Raw genomic sequence first — 22,317 nt, forward strand, 5'->3', positions numbered from 1 at the left:
TGCCTTTAGGGTCATGTGACTGTTCCGTAGGCTGCCTTTAGGGTCATGTGACTGTTCTGTAGACTGCCTTTAGGGTCATGAGAGTGTGTTGAGACTTTTATTCCTCAAGTAAGTAAATTTGGGCTCGCTTGACCCCATTTATTTTCTGACAACATCTTCCTCTCATTGTAATCTAGTTCAATCTCATATAAGGAGATTGATACAATACATTTTGTGTCTTAAAAATGTTGTTGCCATGACTACTAAGTCAATAAAAGGACAAATACTGAAGTTTGGAATTGAACCATTTATTTCCCATGTACATGAACGATGGACATAACAACCAAATACATTTCCTTGTATATCTACCTTCTTCATTTCCTGGAGATTGTGGCAATAAATTGATGATGCTCTGTGCTAATGATTCCATAGAAATATATACAACTGAAACAGGGAAACGCACACAGACAAACAATCAGTTCTGCCAAAGTGAGTGAGTGAGTTTGGTTTTACGCGCTTTTAGCAATATTCCAGCAATATCACGGCGGTCTGCCAAAGTAACCGTTATTGGATAACTAAATAAAATCAAGAAACACATGACCAAATGGATTTGTTGGTTTGACTAGATAAAGTGATACACCTCATGGTTTGCTAAATTTCCTTGCTTACATGGTTACAGAAGAGAGTATCACAGACATTATAGCTTTTGAAAGTGTATTGATTTCCATACGGGGTATTAAAGGTAAGAGTAAAAACTGTATGTGGTGCCACCTTAATATTCTGAAGCATAGAGTCCTGCTTTAGTTATTTTAAGGGAACAAGAATTCTTTTCACAGGAATGACAAATTGTTCATATGCAAATTATTATTAAGCAATTGATTCAACCATTTTATGTGAAGAATGAGCATAAATATTTGTCTACACTGACATCAGACATGAGTCATAGTACATGTCCTTGGTCAGTGGAATGTCGAAGTCATCCTAGATACTTGGACTGCTCTGCTACAAGTATAACAGATCCTTAACCACTGATTCCATCCAGGATGAAAGGTGTTGCCATAGCAACATCCTTCAGGCATGGTTTACAGCTACAGATGTCTATATACAGTTGCACAGCCAGTTTGTTCATTGTCAGACTCTGTGGGTTATCTGGAAGTAAAGCATCAATTGTACATCAACATGATCAAACTCAAGACAAAACTTGTAGCCTGTGTTAGCCTGATTAACACTTGTATAAGAAACAGCATTAGAAATGGCCCAATATACTGCTTCACAAGCCTCATTTCAAGTGAGTGAGTGAGTAATACGCTGCGCTCGGCAATATTCCAACTATATGGGGGCGGTCTGTAAACAATCGAGTCAGGACCAGACAATATAGTGATCAACATAATGAGCATCGATCTATGCAATTTGGATACGATGACACGTGTCAACCAAGTCAGCGAGTTTGACCACCTGATCCCGTGAGTCGCCTTTTACAACAAGCATGGGATACTGAAGATCAATTCTAACCCAGATCTTCACGGGCCTCATTTCATGTGAGCTCAAAGTCATATGCAGTAATGTAAGAAAAGTGTCGTCATGTAGCCTAATGTCTTCTCTAAACAAGATCAAACCACTGATGGTTCTCTCAGTTCAGACATTCTATCCTATCGACCATACAGACATTTATTTTTTTCATGGAATGGCCAAGCCCCACTCCATTATGTCCACACATCAAGTATATAGCAAACATGAAGTTTCCAACATTGGTTACAAACACAAACAAGGTGTTTTCCCCACACATGTGTGTTGTTGGTGTGCTGTTCACGGTATATTTCATGATACCAAACATCTATATTCTTGTAAACTGTGTGGTGCTGAGATACGTATGTGTTGCATCAGCCTTGCCACAAACTACAGTGACTACAGGGTGGGGAGGTAAGGTGCTGTGCTTATTATGAGGAGTGCGTTGGTGGAGTTGGCTGCCAATGATATCTGGAAACTGTTGATGGAGTAATATAAACAAGTTTCTTGGTAAGAAAGCTTTTCCTCCAACCGTATATCAATGATGAACTGTAATCATGGTAAAATGGAATTGTATTGGTACTCATGGTAATGCACCAGGAGATATATAGGTACACCATGGTAATGCAGCTGGAGATGTCTTGGTAATAATGGTAATGCAGCTGGAGATGTCTTGGCAACCATGGTAATGCAGCTGGAGATGTATTGGTAATAATGGTAATGCAGCTGGAGATGTATTGGCAACCATGGTAATGCATGTGTTGGTATTTATGGTAATGTAGTGTTGGAAATAGGAAACCAAATCCACTATCGATTATCGGAGGATTGTGGTGAACGATTATCGATTATAATTGAAATATAAACATTTTTAATGTAATCACCTATTTTAAGGGTTTTTCCACATTTTTTTTCTAATTAATGTTGGTATTTTTTTATAACTAATGCTGTCATGCAATGAAATGCATGCATGCAAGAAAGACACTGGAATTGTAATTAAACAATAAAAGTGTTAAAATTTTACAATGTGCATAGCTTTACGCCGTTGAGCACGTTTGTTTGTGAATATTCATCAAATTTGATGGTTAGTTTACTTCATTCAAGGGTGCTATACAAAAACAACAAAATTCTGATTAATCGAAAATATGCTTTTTTACAATCGATAATCATTTTTAATCCTTCTTTCGATCGATTTTCGATCATTGGAACATCACTACTGGTAATGTACCAAATATTGAACAACCTACCAATTCCACTCATGTTGTATGACCTGCAGTAGGTCGCCCTTCAGCTGGGGTCCAAACAAGGGGTTCAGCTGGCAGATGTAAGCTGTAAGCCAGCTGTGGACAGAACAACAATAATGTAATCATTATTATTATTCCAAGGATCAGTTTGGAGTAGAATGTATTTGATGAGACAATCAATTGAATACATGCATGATTTTAGGTCATATATAAAAATGTCACAAATACATCCTGAGCGAGTGTGAGGGTTGGGTTTTAAGCTTTTTCAAAGCTATATTACAGCAGGGACACCCGAAATGGGCTTCAAAGTAATCAAACATTGTACCCATATGGGGAAATCAAACCTGGGCCTTTGGTGTGATGATAAAACACTTCAACAACCAGGTTACACCACTGTTCCCCTTCCCCAAACAGCTGGATGGTCATCCAGCAAGTCTACACACGAAAACAAGGTTTTGGGCAGTTTATAAAATTTGACCATAGCAATTTTATCGTTATGTACAACATCACTACCTATACATGCTGTAATAACCATGTTGAACAGTTGTGTGACGAAAATGATGAAACTGATCAAGGTGACAATTGTGGGTGGATAGCCTGAAGTGAAGCATGTTTCGGACATTTACCACTTTAGTGAAGCCAACAAGCAGACAAGTCCAGAAACATACTTTGAGCAAACAATGACTGCTGGTGTGGCCACAGGACACAACTCTTGAATATGATGCCATTCACTCTCAAGGATACTTACAACACATAACAGCACACTGCGCTCAGCACCAGCATAATCTGAAGAATTCTGAAACATTAAAATAATGGTGAGTGACTTTAGTTTTACCCCGCTTTTAGCAATATTTCATTTCCAGCAATATTATGGCGGGGGACACCAGACCAGAAACGGGCTTCACACATTGTACCCATGTGGGGAATCGAACCTGGGTCTTCGGCATGATGAGCGAACGCTTTAACCACTAGACTACCCTATCACCCCATAAGTTAATTATGACAAATGAACATGATTAAAGACTGAAAAACAAGACGACAGTTTCCAACATCCCCTCATTGCATCCTTACAATGTCTATACACTAATATAGTATCTATGAAAATGATAGTCACCAGTCATATCTAGCATAAAGAAATACGAAAGGTTTGGATTTGTAAAAAGAAACCTAAGCCAATTTGGAGTTCAGTCTTGGACAGTTATGCAAAATCAAATGATATATTTTTGCATTTTTCATAAATTCCAGAGCAGCAAAAATATACTGCTTTTAAGTTGTAGGCTCTTAAAAGACAAACCAAACCCACCATTAAGAGTGACATGAAATGTGTCGGTTTCTTTCAGCATATTATTTCTCCAATATTTAACAATAATCAATGATCATCAACAGCCAGGCCTAAAATATACTTACCAAAAATATTTAGTCAAACATGACAACAGGTAGCCACTTTTCTCTACAAGTTTGCAACTTGATAAAAATTGTACTGATCTTGACCAAATTGAATTTATTCAATAGCAGATATGAGACAATCACTCCCCAACTAACCGTCAGGATTGTTAAGGGATGTTTTCCTGATCCTAATGTTTGAAGAGGGTGCTTGATCATAAAGGGAATCTAAGAACTAAGGATAATAACCAAACCTAACTGTAACAAATCTAATCTTAAAGAGTGATGAGGCAGCTGATACTAGTGAAGTCAGAGCTGATGACTGTAGCCTGAGCCAGTTTTTGCTATAACTCCATCTGGTAAACAGCATTCTTGCTTACATATTTACGGGACTGGCTTCACTCACCAGGTACTAATGATCAAGCTGACGGTAATAATGAAATGTTAACTTGTACTTACATGTATTTACCCTAAGTTCATATTCATAACCTTGCATAATTCTGCCATTACTATGTGTACTGCAGCATTTTGTCTTTTTCTTATGGCTCACGAATCATTTTCACAGACATTTAACATACAGTATGCTTAACTGTTGACAGTTATAACAAAATTATCAAAAGAAGGTATTTATTATTGTATGGGTTTATAAAATCCAGAAATGAGATGTTAATGATTATACGAGTATGGCTGTTTGTATGTAACCACGATCACAAGATCAGGTGTCCATGAGTGCACATATAGACATCTCGACAACACAGATATCCGTCTCACAGCCCGGTCATTCAATGACATACTGTCACCATCACGAGCATATCAACTGATTTTACGATTTGTGGTTTTTGCCACTTTCAGTATCTTCATTTTCCAATCTTACCCTTTGTTTGGTGATCTCCACATAAAGAATTGGACTAGAATGGGCAAAACAATGCCTATAAAGGCCCAAACAGCCGTCACAATCCCAACAACAACTGGAGTGTCCATCTTCTCTCAATGATATGACCCGGAAGTATCTTGCATCACATGACTAGAAGTAGAACTCCCCGCAGCGACTAAACTGGGCGACTTGCTTGGAATTCGTGTGCGCAATATGCTTTCAGTGGAAAGTAGTAAACGAGACGAATCTAAGTTCGTTATGACATTTTTAAAAAATATATTTATTGCCATAAAATTATTTTATCTGGTCATGGGGGCAATGTAAGCATGTGAACGATTACCATGGATTATATGTTTTTTATCGTATTAACATTTGTGCGCAAAAATATATAATGACGTCATCATCACGTGACATAAACATTATCACATGTTTGTTTCGATTCGCGTAAGATTCTTCAGGATGACACACGAACGAATGCTCAGCTGAAAGACTGAATGAATTAAAACATGTTTAATGTAACACTATCCAATGATTTGAAAATATGCACTTGTGTAGAAATAAGGCCTTGTTAGTATTAGATGCTATTTCCGAGTTTTGTCATGTCATGTAATAATATTTCAAGTCAATTTACCTAAGACAAACAATATTACTTTAAAACACATTTATTTGAAACTGTAAACAAAATCAGTCGCACTTTACCTTTGTTAAATTTTAGAATCCACTTAGGCAGTACATACATTCAATCATTACTTTAGTACACAGCAATTGTACATATATTTTTATGCAGCAATGAAGTCTGTATCCTACATTACAAACAGCATCTTTAGGCAACTATAAATTGCATACAATACAAAGGTTGCTACACATCCATGTTTGGCATTATAAACCTACACCTGTGTATTTCTCATCATTCACTTGGGGCGGTGGGGGTAGCCTAATGGTTAAAGCGTTGGCTCATCACGCCGAAGACCCGGGTTCGAATCCCCACATGGGCACAATGTGTGACGCCCATTTTTGGTGTCCCCTGCCGTGATGTTGCTGGAATATTGCTAAAAGCGGCGTAAAACCAAACTCACTCAGTCATCATTCACTTGATGCTCAGGTAATGACTTTATAACTGGCATAATTAGTGTTAACACCACTCCGATTACCTGACAAAGGTTCCCATTTGGCATTTTTCATGTCTGGGGTAATTAATTAACCATATAAATTTAGGTCTGATGTGCAAATGTTTTAAATGTTATATGCACACGAAGAGAGAATACATGTATATCAGCTGAGTTAAAAAGCATTGATCAAAGAATGAACTAATGATACATTGCATGATTACTCACTGTTATCTTGCACAGGGGATTTGTTAAACTTACTGTTTATTTATGCATGTTAATTTACACAGAGCGAATGCACCAATATTTTGTCGTAAAGTGCCTATGTAAAAACAATGTCCTTTATTCAACTGATAATACATTGATTGATTGCATATTGTTGGCTTACTAAATGGGTTTTTTTTTAAGAGGATGTTAAACATCATGAAAATAGTTGTCATGTGTGCTATGTCTGCTTAAATGGGCCTTTCATGGAAGTGAAAAACCTAATACAAAGTAATGTGATCACTTGAGAAACTAACACTATCTTAGAATAAAACTGTTACAATATTAGAATGTTAAAAGACATGGAACACATTTCTTTGTCAGTTCCTTTATTTGAATATTGATGGATACATTCTTCTAACAAAGTAACTCCTTGATATTATTCATATAACTTTTGTCAGTGGATTTTACAGTATTGGCATTTTGTTTTCATTCCTTTGAGGCAGCATTGAACAGAATCATTCCTCTTCATTATGTTATCATTTCAAACTTCGTCAACGCAAAACTGACCACACCTAGTCACTGTTTTCACAAACCTTTTCATTGTAGGCCTGGATGTGTAAAATATGATTCACTTTGGCAGTTTACAACCTGCCTATTTACAGTCATTTTATAAATTCACTGAAAACCCCCAGATTGAATGAATGTTTTTAACAAAGAGAATTGCCGTGGATCAGTGCCCCTTTAATATTCATGAGAATTCATGAGAATGACCAGTGAATTCCAGACCCAGAACTACACTAGCAATGTCGTGACAGTTTAAATCTGGGGATCCATGACCACTTTCAACAAAGTCCAACTCACAAAATGGTCCACAGTTAATGGCCCATGAACAAATGACTGTCAGATGTGCTAAAAATCCCAAGAAAGGACAATTTGACCAATTCTGAATTTGACTGACATACACTCACCAACCCACTAATTTCACTCACCATCACACTCACTAATCCTCTCACTCACCAACCCACTCACTCACCAATCTAATCACTCACTCATCAATCCACTCCCTCACTAACCCACTCACTCACTACACTAGCCCCCTCACTCATCAACCCACTCACTAATCTCACTCACCAACCCACTCACTCACCAACCCACTACACTAGCCCCCTCACTCATCGTCCCACTCACTAATCTCACTCACCAACACACTCACTCATCAACCCACTCACTCACTCACTCACTAGCCCCCTCACTCATCAACCCACTCACTAATCTCACTCACTAACCCACTCACTCACCAATCTACTCACTCATCAACCCACTCACTAATCTCACTCACTAACCCACTCACTCACCAATCTACTCACTCACTCATCAACCCACTCACTCACTAACCCACTCACTCACTCACTAGCCCCCTCACTCATCAACCCACTCACTAATCTCACTCACCAACCCACTCACTAATCTCACGCACCAGCCCACTCACTCACTACACTAGCCCCCTCACTCATCAACCCACTCACTCACTAACCCACCCACCAACCCACTCACTCACCAATCCACTCACTCACTCTCACTCACTAACCCACCCACCAACCAACTCATTAATCTCACTCACCAACCCACTCACTCACTTCACTAGCACACTCACTAACTAACCCACCCACCAACCAACTCACTCACCAACCCACTCACTCACTCTCACTCACTAACCCACCCACCAACCAACTCACTCACTCTCACTCACTACCAACCCACTCACTGATCTCACCCACCATCCCACTCACTCACTTCACTAGCCCCCTCACTCATCAACCCACTCACTCACTAACCCACCCAATCACTCACCAACCCACTCACTCACTCTCACTCACTAACCCACTCACTCACTTCACTAGCACACTCACTCATCAACCCACTCACTCACTCACTAACCCACCCACCAACCCACTCACTCACCTACCAACTCACTCACTCTCACTCACTAACCCACTCACTCACTTCACTAGCACACTCACTCACGAACCCACTCGCTCACTACCCCACACACCAACCAACTCACTCACTCACCAACCCACTCACTCACTCTCACTCACTAACCCACCCACCAACCAACTCACTCACTCACTCACTCTCACTCACTACCAACCCACTCACTCTCTCACTACCAACCCACTCACTCTCTCTCTACTAGCACACCTCACTAACCAACCCACTTCAAGCCACTAACCCACCCACCAACCAACTCACTCACCAACCCACTCACTCTCTCTCTACTAACTAACCCACCCACCAACCAACTCTCTCACTCTCACTCACTACCAACCCACTCACTAATCTCACCCACCAACCCACTCACTCTCACTACACTAGCCCCTCACTCATCAACCCACTCACTACTAACCCACCCACCAACCAACTCACTCACTCTCACTCACTAACCCACTCCACTCACTTCACTAGCACACTCACTCACGAACCCACTCTGGCTACTAACCAGCCCACCAACCAACTCACACACCAACCCCACTCACTCACTCACTCTCACTCACTAACCCACCCACCAACCAACTCACTCACTCTCACTCACTACCAGCCCACTCATTAATCTCACCCACCAACCCACTCACTAACCCACCTACCAACCAACTCACTCACTCTCACTCAATAACCCACCCACCAACCCACTCACTAATCTCACTCACCAACTCACTCACCCACCAACCCACTCACTCACTTCACTAGCACACTCACTCACTGACCCACTCACTCACCAGCCCACTCACTCACTTACCCTCTCACTCACCAATCCACTCACTATACTAGCTCCCTCACTCATCAACTCACTCACTCCTACTCAGTAAGCCACTCACTCACCAGTCCATTCACTCACTACCCCAGTCACTAACCCTCTATCTCACCAACCCACTAATTTCACTCACCAACCCACTCACTCACTCACCAACCCACTCACTCACTAATTTCACTCACCAACCCACTCACTCACTAATCTCACTAGCCCCCTCACTCATCAATCCACTCACTCACTAACCCTCTCACTCACCAATCCACTCACTATACTAGCTCCCTCACTCATCAACTCACTCACTCCTACTCAGTAACCCACTCACTCACCAGTCCATTCACTCACTACCCCAGTCACTAACCCTCTATCTCACCAACCCACTCACTAGCCCACTCACTCACCAACTCACTCACTAATTTCACTCACCAACCCACTCACTTACCCACTCACTCACCAACTCACTCACTAATTTCACTCACCCACCCCACTCACTCACTAATCTCACTAGCCCCCTCACTCATCAATCCACTCACTCACTAACCCTCTCACTCACCAATCCACTCACTATACTAGCTCCCTCACTCATCAACTCACTCACTCATCTAACTCAAGAACCCACTCACTCACCAGTCCACTCACTCACTACCCCAGTCACTAACCCTCTCACTCACCAACCCACTCACTAACCCACTCACTCACTAATCTCACTCACCAACCCACTCACTCACTAATCTCACTCACCAACCCACTCACTTACTAATCTCACTCAACAACCCAATCACTATAACCAACCCACTCACTCATCAACCCAATCACTAATCCAGTCACCAACCCACTCATTCACTCATACTAATATTGCCTGTATCTATGAAGGTCATGTATGTGCTGGCACGGTGCAGGTCAGCTATAGCTCAAGCCCAGCTGTCACATCCCAGAAGGGTCAACAGTGAGACAGAATCACTGTGCTCCAGCACTCCAATGCACCATGCTGTACAGGAATGTAGTCCAACTTTGTCGGTCAGGGAGGGACATGGTCACATGTGGTCAGTTGTCTGTTAGAGGATCAGGTAGAAAGCAGTCTGTGGACAGTTTTAGCAGCAGTGGACAGCGGTCAACCCACACGGACAGCCTCAAGTCCCAGTATGATGTAGTAGTGATTGGTGCAGGTATGTGTCTGAGTGGCTGAAGCCCCGGTTGTTGTGGGCATGGGTCCAACATTACTCAGGTACCACAGACATTTACCCCAGGTAGACGTTTCTGTGTACAGAAAGGTACACTAAACAAAGTCCAAATACAGAAACGTACCCGCTATCCATATTCTGCAACCCAAAACTGAAACCGTATGTAGTTGTTCCTTTTCAACTGTTTGCAAATGGTGTTATGCATCACAAAATATTCATTACTGTGTATGCTCGTTTCTTACATAACACAATCAAATGCATGTAATACAACAGTATGACAGTTCCGATCAAGAAAACAGTGCAATGCAGAATGAACTCGTCCTATATACAGAAACATACCTGGGGTACATGTCTGTAGCACCAGCGCCGACAACGCCCCCTTCAGCTTAAGACTCCAATGTTGGGTGAGGCTTTGTTTTGTATTTTGATTTTTGGGAAAATATTTACATGATGGTTCACCTGAAATATTAAGAATAATTTTAACAGAAATATATTCATTTCCTGAAATATGTCTTACGGGATATAATAGTAATACATCTGTACTTCTATTCCATGTAATGTTTGTTTATTTGTGTGCATACTGTTTGCTCAAGTCTATGTACATACATGTATATGTCTTTTCCATTATTTTCCAGGCCACAATGGACTGGTGTCTGTAAGTACTAAGTATTGTGTGGGGAACGTATATACGTCTTTGAAAATATGAAAGCTCTACAGAATTCTGGGAGTTTGAGCGTCTATGAGCGTGGGAAGTAAAGGTTTGGGAGAGAGTGAGCACAAGAACAGTGTTATTTTTTAAAATTTCTACAGAAGTCAGGCTTGACATGTGTTGTGACAAGAATTACAGTACTAGTACTACTGTTATGTTTACAGGCAGCCTACCTACAGAAGTCAGGCTTGACATGTGTTGTGACAAGAATTACAGTACTAGTTATGCTGTTATGTTGACAGGCAGCCTACCTACAGAAGTCAGGCTTGACATGTGTTGTGACAAGAATTACAGTACTAGTACTGCTGTTATGTTGACAGGCAGCCTACCTACAGAAGTCAGTATTGACATGTGTTGTGACAAGAATTACAGTACTAGTACTGCTGTTATGTTGACAGGCAGCCTACCTACAGAAGTCAGTATTGACATGTGTTGTGACAAGAATTACAGTACTAGTACTGCTGTTATGTTGACAGGCAGCCAACCTACAGAAGCCGGGATCTTCACACGTGTAATGACAATTACAGTACTAGTACTGCTGTTTACAGTCAGCCTGCCTACAGAAGGCGGGGCCTGACATGTGTTATGTCAAGAATTACAGTACTAGTACTGTTATGTTTACAGGCAGCCTATCTACAGAAGGCGGGGCTTGATGTGTGTGTGGTGGAACGGAGACACGTCATAGGAGGCGCTGCAGTTACAGAGGAAATCATTCCAGGTCTGCTCACAGCAACAGTGTATCACCTTCTCACCAGATACTGACAATGTGTTGCAGTTTGTTCCCAGCAGTCTTCCAGACAGCTGTGGCCTGGTGGTATCAGTGCTGACTGAGGAGGAATGTTCCAGGTGGTATAGTGGTTAACACTTACATTGGTTGGCCTGCAGTGAGGCTAACTATGACATGCCACTTGCTTGCTCGCTCACTCACCAACCCATTCACTCACTAACCCACTCGCTCACTAACCCACCCACTCACCAACCTACCCACTCACCAACCCACTCACTCACTAACCTACCCACTCACTAACCCACCCACTCACCAACCTACCCACTCACTAACCCACTCACTCACTAACCTACCCACTCACTAACCCACTCACTCACCAACCTACCCACTCACCAACCCACCCACTCACTAACCTACCCTCTCACCAACCTACCCACTCACCAACCCACTCCACTCACTACTACCACTAACCCAACCACTCACCACCCACCCACTCACTAACCCACCCACTCCACTAACCTACCCATTCACTAACCCCACCCACTCACTAACCCACTCCACTCACTCACTAACCCACCCAATCACCAACCCACTCCACTCACTAACCCACCCACTCACTAACCCACCCACTCACTAACCCACCCACTCACTAACCTACCCATTCACTCACTAACCCACTCCACTCACTAACCCACCCACTCACCAACCCACTCACTCACTAACCCACCCACTCACTAACCCACCCACTCACTAACCTACCCACTCACTCACTAACCCACTCACTCACTAACCCACCCAATCACTAACCCACCCACTCACCAACCCACTCACTCACCAACCCACTCACTCACAAACCTAACCACTTACCAACCCACTCACTCACTAACCTACCCTCTCACCAACCCACCACTCACTCACTAACCTACTCACTCACTAACCTACTCACTCACTAACCTACTCACTCACTAACCTACTCACTCACTAACCTACTCCACTCACTAACCCACCCACTCACTAACCTACTCACTCACTCACCCACCTCACTCACTAACCTACCCACTCACTAACCTACTCACTCACTAACCCTACTCACTCACTAACCTACTCACCACAACCCACTCACTCACCAACCCTAACCCTACTCACTAACCTACTCACTCACTAACCCACTCACTCACTAACCCACTCACTCACTAACCTACTCACTCACCAACCCACTCACTCACTAACCTACTCACTCACTAACCTACTCACTCTCACCAACCTACTCACTCACTAACCTACCCACTCACTAACCTGCTCACTCACTAACCCACCCACTCACTAACCTACTCACTCACTTAACCCACCCACTCACTAACCTACTCACTCTCACTAACCTACTCACTCACTAACCTACTCCACTCACTAACCTACTCACTCACTAACCTACCCACTCACTAACCCACCCACTCACTAACCTACTCCACTCACTAACCCACCCACTCACTAACCTACTCACTCACTAACCCACCCACTCACTAACCTACTCACTCACAACCCACTCACTCAATAACCTACTCACTCACTAACCTACTCACTCACTCACTCACTACCTACTCACTCACAACCCACCCACTCACTAACCTACTCACTCCACTAACCTACCCACTCTCAACCTACCTACTCCTCTCACCAACCCACTCACTCACTTACCTACTCACTCACTAACCTACTCTCACTCACTAACCCTCTCACTCCACCAACTCACTCACTAACCTACTCACTCACTAACCTAACCACTCACCAACCCACTCACTCACTCACCTACTCACTCACCAACCCACTCACTCACTAACAACCTACCCACTCACTAACCTACCCTTTCACCAACCCACTCACTCACTAACCTACTCACTCACTAACCTACCCACTCACCAACCCACTCACTCACTAACCTACTCACTCACTAACCTAACCTCTCACCCACCCACTCCTCCTGCTCACTCTAACTCACTCACTAACCTACCCTCTCACCAACCCACTCACTCACTAACCTACCCTCTCACCAACCCACTCACTCACTAACCTACCCTCTCACTCCACCACCCACTCACTCACTAACCTACTCACTCACTAACCTACCCTCTCACCAACCCACTCACTCACTAACCTACTCACTCACTAACCTAACCACTCACTAACCTAACCACTCACCAACCCACCCACTCACTCACTGACCCACTCACTTACCAACCCACTCACTCACTCACCCACGAACCCACTCACTCACCCATCCACCCTTTCATTCACCCATCCACTCACTCACCAACCCACTCAGTCACTCACTCACCCACCCACTCACCCTACCACCCACTCACTAACCAACTCGCTCACTACCCAACTCAATCACTCACTCACTCATAGTACAGTGTAACATGATATATACATATAATTATAAACACATCAATAATCCTGGGGCTCGGAAAGAAGTATTAGAAATTGTAGATTTACCTGGCAACAACCCACACCTATTAAACAAGCACGTCTTGATTTTTTTTTAGTTTCACACAATATAATGAACGCAGTTCACGAAACGGAAATAAATATATGTACAGATCACTCAATTATATCCATAACATTAACAACAACAGAGTTAAGCAGGGGGAAAGGGTTTTGGAAATTTAACAACTCTCTCTTAAAAGATAAAGAATACGTAAGAAAAGTTAAAGATACAATAGGAAATGTAATAAATCTTTATGAAACACCAGAGAAGGGTGAAAATACATACACTATAAATGATCAGCTGCTTTGGGAAATGATTATAATGGAAATAAGAGGAATTACTATTTGGTACTCAGCTACAAAAAAGAAAAAGAGTAAGGAAAATGAACTACGGCTAGAAAAAGACATTGAGAAATTAGAAATACAACTAGATGAAAGTAGTCACTTGTATGAAAAACTAGTAAAAAGAATTAATGAAGCCAAAGAAAAGTTAGAAGAAATTAATTTATTAAAAACCAAAGGTTCCTTTGTAAGGTCAAAAGCTAAATGGATAGAGCAGGGAGAGAAAGCAAGTAAATATTTCCTACATATGGAGCTTAGAAATTTCCTTAATAAATCTATAAATCAAATTGAAACAAAAGCTGGAAATGTAATTAAAAACAGGAAGAAATATTAGAAGAAACTAAAACTTCTATAAAAATTGCATACAAATGAAAGTTGTAGTGAAATTGACTTAGAAGAAACAGTGGGAAAATATGAAGTACCTAAATTGTCTGAGTGTCTCTCAAGTTCACTAGAGGGAGAGCTAACATACTGAAGAACTTTTGTTAGCATTGAAAAAATGAAAAATGAAAAAAGCCCAGGACCAGATGGTATTACATCTGAATTCTTAAAAATTTTCTGGAATGACTTGAATAAGTACCTTTTAAGTTCTCTTAACTATGCTTATAAAGTAGGATCCCTATCAGTAACTCAAAAACAGGGTTTAATTACATGCTTGCCTAAGGATAACAAACCAAGAATATACCTCAAGAATTGGCGACCAATATCACTGTTGAACACTTCATATAAATTGGCATTGGCCGCCATAGCTAATAGAATTAAAAAAATCTTAGAGTTGTTAATAAATGAAAACCAAAAGGGATTTGTGTCAGGCAGATATATAGGGGAAGTCACTAGAAGTATATATGATTTAATGGATTATACTGATACATTTCAGATTCCAGGATTATTATTACTTATAGACTTTGAAAAAGCGTTTGATTCAGTAGATAGAAAATTTATGATAAACGTATTAAGATTCTTCAATTTTGGAGAGAGTATCCAAAAGTGGATTTCCACTTTTTTTACGGATATTGAATCGAGTGTGTTAGTCAATGGTTTCGCAAGCACCTTTTTCCCAGTTACAAGGGGTTGTCGTCAGGGAGATCCAATATCGCCATGTTTTTATATTGTGTGTTGAAATATTGGCTATATTGATAAGAAATGAAAAAAATATTAAGGTATTAGAATGGGCAATATAGAACATATTTTAGAACAATTTGCAGATGATACTACTATGTCTTTGGATGGTCGGAGAAAAGTCTGTATGCTGTTATGAATATTCTTCACTTTTTTGAAAGATTTTCTGGACTTAAGGTTAATGTTGAGAAGACTAAATTAATTTGGATATGGTCAAAAAAGAGATCTAGGTATAAGCTCTGTGAAGAGTGGAATTTGGATTGGAGTCAGACACATTTTAAATTACTGGGTATTAATTTCAGTGTAGATTTAGAAGAAATGGTAAACTTAAATTATAAAGAGAAATTTAAAAATATTGAAAAAGAAATGAAACAATGGTCAATTAGACATTTAATGCCTATGGGTAGAAATACTATTTTGAAATCTTTACTACTACCTAAAATGAATCACTTGTTTGCCTCTTTACCTAACCCTCCAGACGAACAGCTAAATAGTTTTCAGAAGAAATGTTTTAACTTCATATGGCGTGGTAAGATAGATAGGGTCAAGAGAAGTGTCATGACACAACCACCTAAATATGGAGGAATTAAGGTACCTGATCTTAAATCAACTATATTATCACAAAAACTATCATGGATAAAAAGACTTCACAATAAGTCATATTGGGTCAAACATGCTGGAACTTTTATCCCAGGAATAGATACCCTATGGTTGGCGGATTGTTTATATATGAACACTACTTTATTACCATACATTACAAATATTGTTTGGAGGGATGTTGTATCGGCATGGGGTTTGTATCTATCCAAATGCTATGATAAGATTACAAATATGTCAGACATAAAGACTCAATCATTATGGTACAACTCTAATATCTCTATTGGTGGCAAATGGGTTGAATACAGGCACTGGATAGGAAAGGGTATACGTTTTATTAAGGATATGTTCAATGAAAAGGGAGAAATCTATTCCTTTAACAAACTTGTAGAAACATATAATTTAGAAACAAATTTTATCCTATATCAAGGGCTCAAGTCAACAATATCGAGATACATTAAAAGATGTTTGATTAATGATTACAAAGAAAGGATATATGATCCTACTCTCCCATTTAATGTATACAGCATAATCAATACACAAAAGGGTAGTAAAATGTTTTATCAGATTTTATTTGCTCCAGACTTCAGTACAGATGCACTGGAAAAATGTCAAAAGTGTTTGAATAGAATAATTGATAGATCAGAACAAGAAAATATTAATCTGATGTCTTATAGATGTACTGAGAGTGTGAATATGAGATGGTTCCAATTTAAAAAAGTGAATAATATTTTAGCAACAAATAGCTTCTTGTACAAGATAGGAATATCTGAATCACACTTATGTACATTCTGTGGACAAGATTCAGAAACCATGGTACACCTGCTGTTCGCATGCTTTCATGTGAAAAAGATATGGAAGGAAGTAGAAAAATGGCTTAGAACTGTTTCAGAGGGTGAAATGAATTTTTCTCTAGAGAATAATATATTTGGATTTAAAGGCAAACACAATAATCCATTGAATGCTGTAATCTTGGTGGTTAAAGAAGCTATCTATAAAAGAAGCAGAAAAAAGCAAACTCTGAATATTAGACATATTAAAGCAGAAGTCATCAAATATTATGAAGCAACAAAAATGATAGCTTTTTCAAATTGTAATTATGCCAAATTTTTTAGCTTCTGGTCCTCCTTCCATACATTATTTGCCAATAATTAAACTTTTATCAACAGATTTGTGTAACATGTAAACACTTTATATACATGCTTAGTTTGACCATTTACATATTTGTGAACAGCATGATATTCGACAATGCGATCAAGGAAACACTACTTGTATACTATGAGGCCACTTGTACTGTACTGTACTTTTGAGGTAAAGGTAAAATCTGTAAACATGTAACACTCATATGCATGCTTAGTTTGATCATTTTACATATTTATGTACTATGAGGTTACCTGTATTGTACTTTACTGTACTACTGAGATAAAGTCTGTAAACATGTAAATACTTCACGTACATGCTTAGTTAGACCATTTTGCATATTTGTGAACAGCATGATGTTACAGTAAGTGACAAAGGAAACACTGTACTTGTGTACAATGAAACTATTTGTACTGTTCTGTGTACTACCGAGTTAAAATCTGTAAACACGTAACACTTCATATACATGTTTAGTTTTTGACCGTTTTTTTATATATATGTGAACAGCATGTTATTTGACAATGAGATCAAAGAAACACTGTACTTGCATGCTAAGAAGCTACCTGTACTGTACTACTGAGGTAAAGTCTGTAAATATAATTCTGGGAATAAAAAAATGAAAATAAAAAAAAATAAAAAAATGATATATACTAGCCACATAAAGAAACTGTGCACACAGAAAATATAAAGATAGGCAGACAGCGTCTTTATGCATAAATAAAGGTGTGTACAGAGCAAGTATTGGAGACAATCAAATGCTCATGCAGGTGCCAGGCGACGTGACGTCATTGATGGTGGCCTATGGACTTGCTATGTGTTACTGCACATGCAGCCTGTGCAGCTGCACACAACATGTGAAATTCAGAAATTGCTTTCACTGTCGAAAGCTTGATCTTTGGTCATTCAAACGTTCACAAATTCACATGAGAAGTCACATGCACATCATGCCAAGATTAACATGTGCTCAACGTCATGAAGCCATTGGAATGGTTCGAGCAGGCATGAGCCAACAACAGGTGGCAGCACATGTCCAATGCCATCGTAACACGATATCTGCATTGGTCAGGCGTTAGGGAAACAGTAATGACGTCGCCGACCAACCACGTTCTGGGCGTCCCTGAGTAACGACGCCAAGACAGGACAGATGGATTCGGGTGACTCATATCAGACACAGGTTCCAGACGGCAGTGACCACGTCCCAAACCATTCCCCAGGCCTTCATTTGGAAAATTTGGGAGCCTCTATGCATCGTCGATGCACTGCTGTGTGTCACGCGCATGATGGTCATACCCGTTATTGACTTTGTGACTTTGACGTGTGACCCCCGACTCAGTTTTGAACTTCTGACGTCATCGTTACGGATATTGTTCATGTTCTTTTGACATGTTGTTGAGGCCCGATACTTCAGCTTATAAAGTGTCTACATCATGTCATCTTTTCTGTGTTGTAGTCCAATTCTGAAGGAATTGTCTGTGTGCACAGTTTCTTTAGTGGCTAGTATATTACTTATTGGTATATTTTTTGGTATTGAAGAAACATGTCAGTGTCACTTGGACATTCAATGTTTCAGGTTTCAAGTTTTCAAGGGCATCTTATGTATTGAGCTTGTTGCGGCCCAAGATAGTGGAAGACTTACAGCTTAAGGTAAATAATATTGTACAGTAATATTATAAGTTGGGGAAGATTATTGACAGATTATTGCATTGTGATACATGTGGTAATGTGTAGTGACTTTATTGTCAGAGTAATATTGAAAGTGATCACTGAATTCTAATCCAGTCGTTAACCGGTAATCTCATTGCATAAAGTCATACCTGTTAACTCTCTCGCATCTTGTGTGAGACTCGATGTCACACATTCAAGCATTACCTCTCTAAACTCTTGCATTATTGAACATTTTTTAAAAATATTTGTTTTTACAACATAACGTACTATTATACTCATGTGATTTTAGGCTAAAGATCTATTTTCCATCGAGAGACTGTTTTAAAAATATTTCGTGCTCAAGATGTCATGTAATTTTGATTTTGATTTTGATTAAATGATTTGAAGGACATAGTTTTTTGCCTTTAGGACATGCTGAAAATTATGAAATATTTGTTATTTTTTTGGTTTTATTAGTTTGGTTTTTGGCTTATAAACTAGCACCAAATGACATAAAAATCATCTTTAAATAGCCTAAAGAGCAATGTTTTCGGGAAGCGCTTTGTGCCCCCTGCACCGCCCACCAGCACATTGCCCTGGAGCTGACCAGGGGCTGTGTCCCCTGGACCTCAGCTTCTCATTGGAAGTCTCAGGGATTGACAGCTATGTAATGTTATATTTGCACATGTTCATTGTGTTCCCAACTGGTTCCCATGTCACTCTACTAACAAGTTACTAGCCATAGAGATTTTTTCTGGGTTACATCTTCTTTTTATTCTCGAGTACAACGTTTCAGGGCTAAGCTGGCCCCATCATCAGGTAAACTGAACAGTAACACCTGATGATGGGGCCAGAACAAGCCCTGAAACGTTGTACTCGAGAATAAAAAGAAGATGTAACCCAGAAAAAATCTCTATGTTCATCAAATATCACCTTCTAAAATGCCAATCAAGCATCTAAGTTACTAGCCATTTGTATTTTAAGGTACCCGTGAAGGTCCGGGTTAGGCTTGGTTGACACATATCATCGGTTCCCAATTCTGCAGATCAATGCTCATGCTGTTGATGACTGAATTGTCTGGTCCAGACTCGACTATTTACAGACCGCCGCCATATAGCTGGAATATTGCTGAGTACAGCGTAAAACTAAACTCACTCACTCACTTGTATTTAAGTAGGTAATAAAAGTGCACATGCATCTATGTGTGTTGAGCATCTATAACACATTGTAGATGTATGTTTGTGATTGTAAAAGTAGGTTTTTACTACTTTGTACCTACTTCAAGTTCCACATTGTGTAAAGTATGCATACAAGGCCATGCCAGAGAATCAGTGTTCATCAAATTGGTGTTGATAAGTATACTGAACCACAAAAGAAACGTCGCCTTTCAAAATCAAATGCAAAATTTTGTTCTTACAAGGTGGTGTTTTTCTTATGATTGTACCGTTTTGTGAACATGTTTTTCAATCTAAACTGACAATTATTACCAACATCAGTGTGTTATCTGATGAAAAAGCATATCGACCAAACGCACCAAAAAAGGCAGACATGGTAAAAAGACTCCGTATGACATTTGAAAATGAAAATGCATGTGCATGCCATGACACCCTTCCAATGAATCGAGTCCCAAACTCGCTTAAAATCATTTTTGTTTTGACACAATCAGAGGAACCAAGTCTGGGGACGATTGCAAGCTTGTCAGGCTGCATGGAGGGTAGCCAATCATTTTAATGTTCATGTTAGGACAATCTACTGACTGCAGGAGTGGTATCAGGTCACTAACAGCATCCAAGACCGTCCATGCAGTGGACGACCTTCAGTAACATCACAACGTCAAGACCGACAGATTGTGCACAACCATCTGCACGATCGCTTCCCCAGAGTGACGCAAACAGCACGCCAGACCATTGGGACTCACAACAGACCCATCAGTGCCGATACAGTGCGTCAACGTTTTCGCGGAAGAAACCTCTGTTGTCACAGATCATATCGTAGTCCTGTCCTCACTGCTCATCAGTGCCAAAACCGACCAAAATGGGCAGCTCAGTATCGAAATTGGCGTTATCGACAATGGAGAACTGTGCTTTTATCTCATGAAAGCCGATATTGTGTTTCAACAGTCGATGGCAGAGTGAGAGTATGGTGAAGGCGTGGGGGACTGTTTTCCAATGAGTGTATTGTTGAAAGAGACTGGTGGAGTGGTCCAAGCATCATGGTGTGGGGTGCAATTGGTCTGGACCAGTTTGTTGACACCATGGTGTTCCAGAATCTTGGTCCAGGATAAGAAAATGACGTGACAGCTGCTTGCTATTTTGACCAAGTCATAATAGCCCACGTTGTACCACATTTTGGGCGTTACAGAAATCACATCTACCAGCAAGACAACACATGTGCCCACACTGCCAGAGCAACATTGGACTTCCTGAGACAACATGGCATCCAAACCCAACAATAGCCTGCACTCAGTTCGGTTTTAAATCCTATAGAACACCTTGGGGTCAGGATTAAAAAAACCCTGAATGACCTCCAAACAAGGCTGACAACTGCGGCAAGACTCGATCAGGCATTTCGCAGAGTATGGACCTTAGTGCCTATGACCTTCATCAACCGGCTTATTCATTCCATGTACAGACGATGCAACGCTTTTATCGATGTCCATAGAGGCCACACATAATACTGACTTTGGGGTATCTTAATGGTACCATATTTGGTGATTTAGATTGTGTGAACTCTAATTGTGAAAATGTGTTAACCATAATTGTTTGAACTCAATCTTCCGTTTTGATTAATTAGAGTGAATTAAAGTGTGTGCTTTAAGAAACCGCTATCGGTGCGACATTTCTTTTTAGGTTCAGTATATTATTTGGTTTTCAGTATATTGTTACATTGCTAAACTAGGCACCATTTGCATAGAATTATTTTGAAGTCCAAAGGTGAAAGTTTACCTGAAACTGTGGATTGATTGTTACAGAAGTATGGTTTGAAAGTGTACCTGCGTGACCCCAGCTCTTACACTCCCCTAGCAACACCTGGTGGTCGTGATGGCACAGCCAGGTCACTGCTGCTCAGTCGAGATCAAGAGAAGAACAAACAACAGATTGCTCAGTTTTCACATAAAGATGCACAGGTACAAGTATATCCCTTTGTCATAACACTGATCGCAGCACATCTTCAAAATGTTGCATGTTATGATATCTCTGTTGCATATATCGAAGTTGATGATGTTAATCACTGGATTGTGTGGTCCTGGACACAGTCATATAACTGGA

General features: G+C 40.4%; 2 protein-coding genes across 2 annotated transcripts in view; one reads left to right on the forward strand and one right to left on the reverse strand.

Annotated features, from left to right (window-relative positions):
• Nucleotides 1-271: 271 nt before the first annotated feature.
• Nucleotides 272-5,140, reverse strand: LOC124278524 (V-type proton ATPase subunit e 1-like). The gene is made up of 4 exons (XM_046714250.1): nucleotides 4,984-5,140; nucleotides 3,475-3,522; nucleotides 2,730-2,822; nucleotides 272-1,128 (listed from the first exon to the last, which is right to left on the reverse strand). Coding segments are annotated over exons 1-4 (249 nt in total). The 5' UTR covers nucleotides 5,091-5,140; the 3' UTR covers nucleotides 272-1,127.
• A 4,863-nt stretch (nucleotides 5,141-10,003) lies between these two features.
• LOC124278525 (pyridine nucleotide-disulfide oxidoreductase domain-containing protein 2-like) overlaps nucleotides 10,004-22,317 on the forward strand; it is a 46,817-nt gene continuing 34,503 nt past the window's right edge. The window contains exons 1-5 of the mRNA XM_046714251.1: nucleotides 10,004-10,271; nucleotides 10,922-10,941; nucleotides 11,620-11,713; nucleotides 18,975-19,048; nucleotides 22,020-22,175. Of these exons, the coding sequence (XP_046570207.1) occupies nucleotides 10,091-10,271; nucleotides 10,922-10,941; nucleotides 11,620-11,713; nucleotides 18,975-19,048; nucleotides 22,020-22,175 (525 nt within the window). The 5' untranslated portion in view covers nucleotides 10,004-10,090. The remainder of the gene's footprint in view (nucleotides 10,272-10,921; nucleotides 10,942-11,619; nucleotides 11,714-18,974; nucleotides 19,049-22,019; nucleotides 22,176-22,317) is intronic.

This window comes from Haliotis rubra, unplaced genomic scaffold, assembly GCF_003918875.1.
Source record: "Haliotis rubra isolate DU_JTF1 unplaced genomic scaffold, ASM391887v1 Scf239, whole genome shotgun sequence".
In the NCBI taxonomy this organism is placed as follows: domain Eukaryota; kingdom Metazoa; phylum Mollusca; class Gastropoda; order Lepetellida; family Haliotidae; genus Haliotis; species Haliotis rubra.

What these genes read in the sequence shown, in the direction of transcription:
- LOC124278524 (XM_046714250.1), bottom strand. Translation starts at nt 5,090, where the DNA reads ATGGACACTCCAGTTGTTGTTGGGATTGTGACGGCTGTTTGGGCCTTT. An exon ending in TGGAGATCACCAAACAAAGG is followed by an intron (nt 3,523 to 4,983) that starts GTAAGATTGGAA and finishes TTAATGTTTCAG; the next exon opens with AATTCTTCAGATTATGCTGG. An exon ending in GCAGTGTGCTGTTATGTGTT is followed by an intron (nt 2,823 to 3,474) that starts GTAAGTATCCTT and finishes TTCTGTCCACAG; the next exon opens with CTGGCTTACAGCTTACATCT.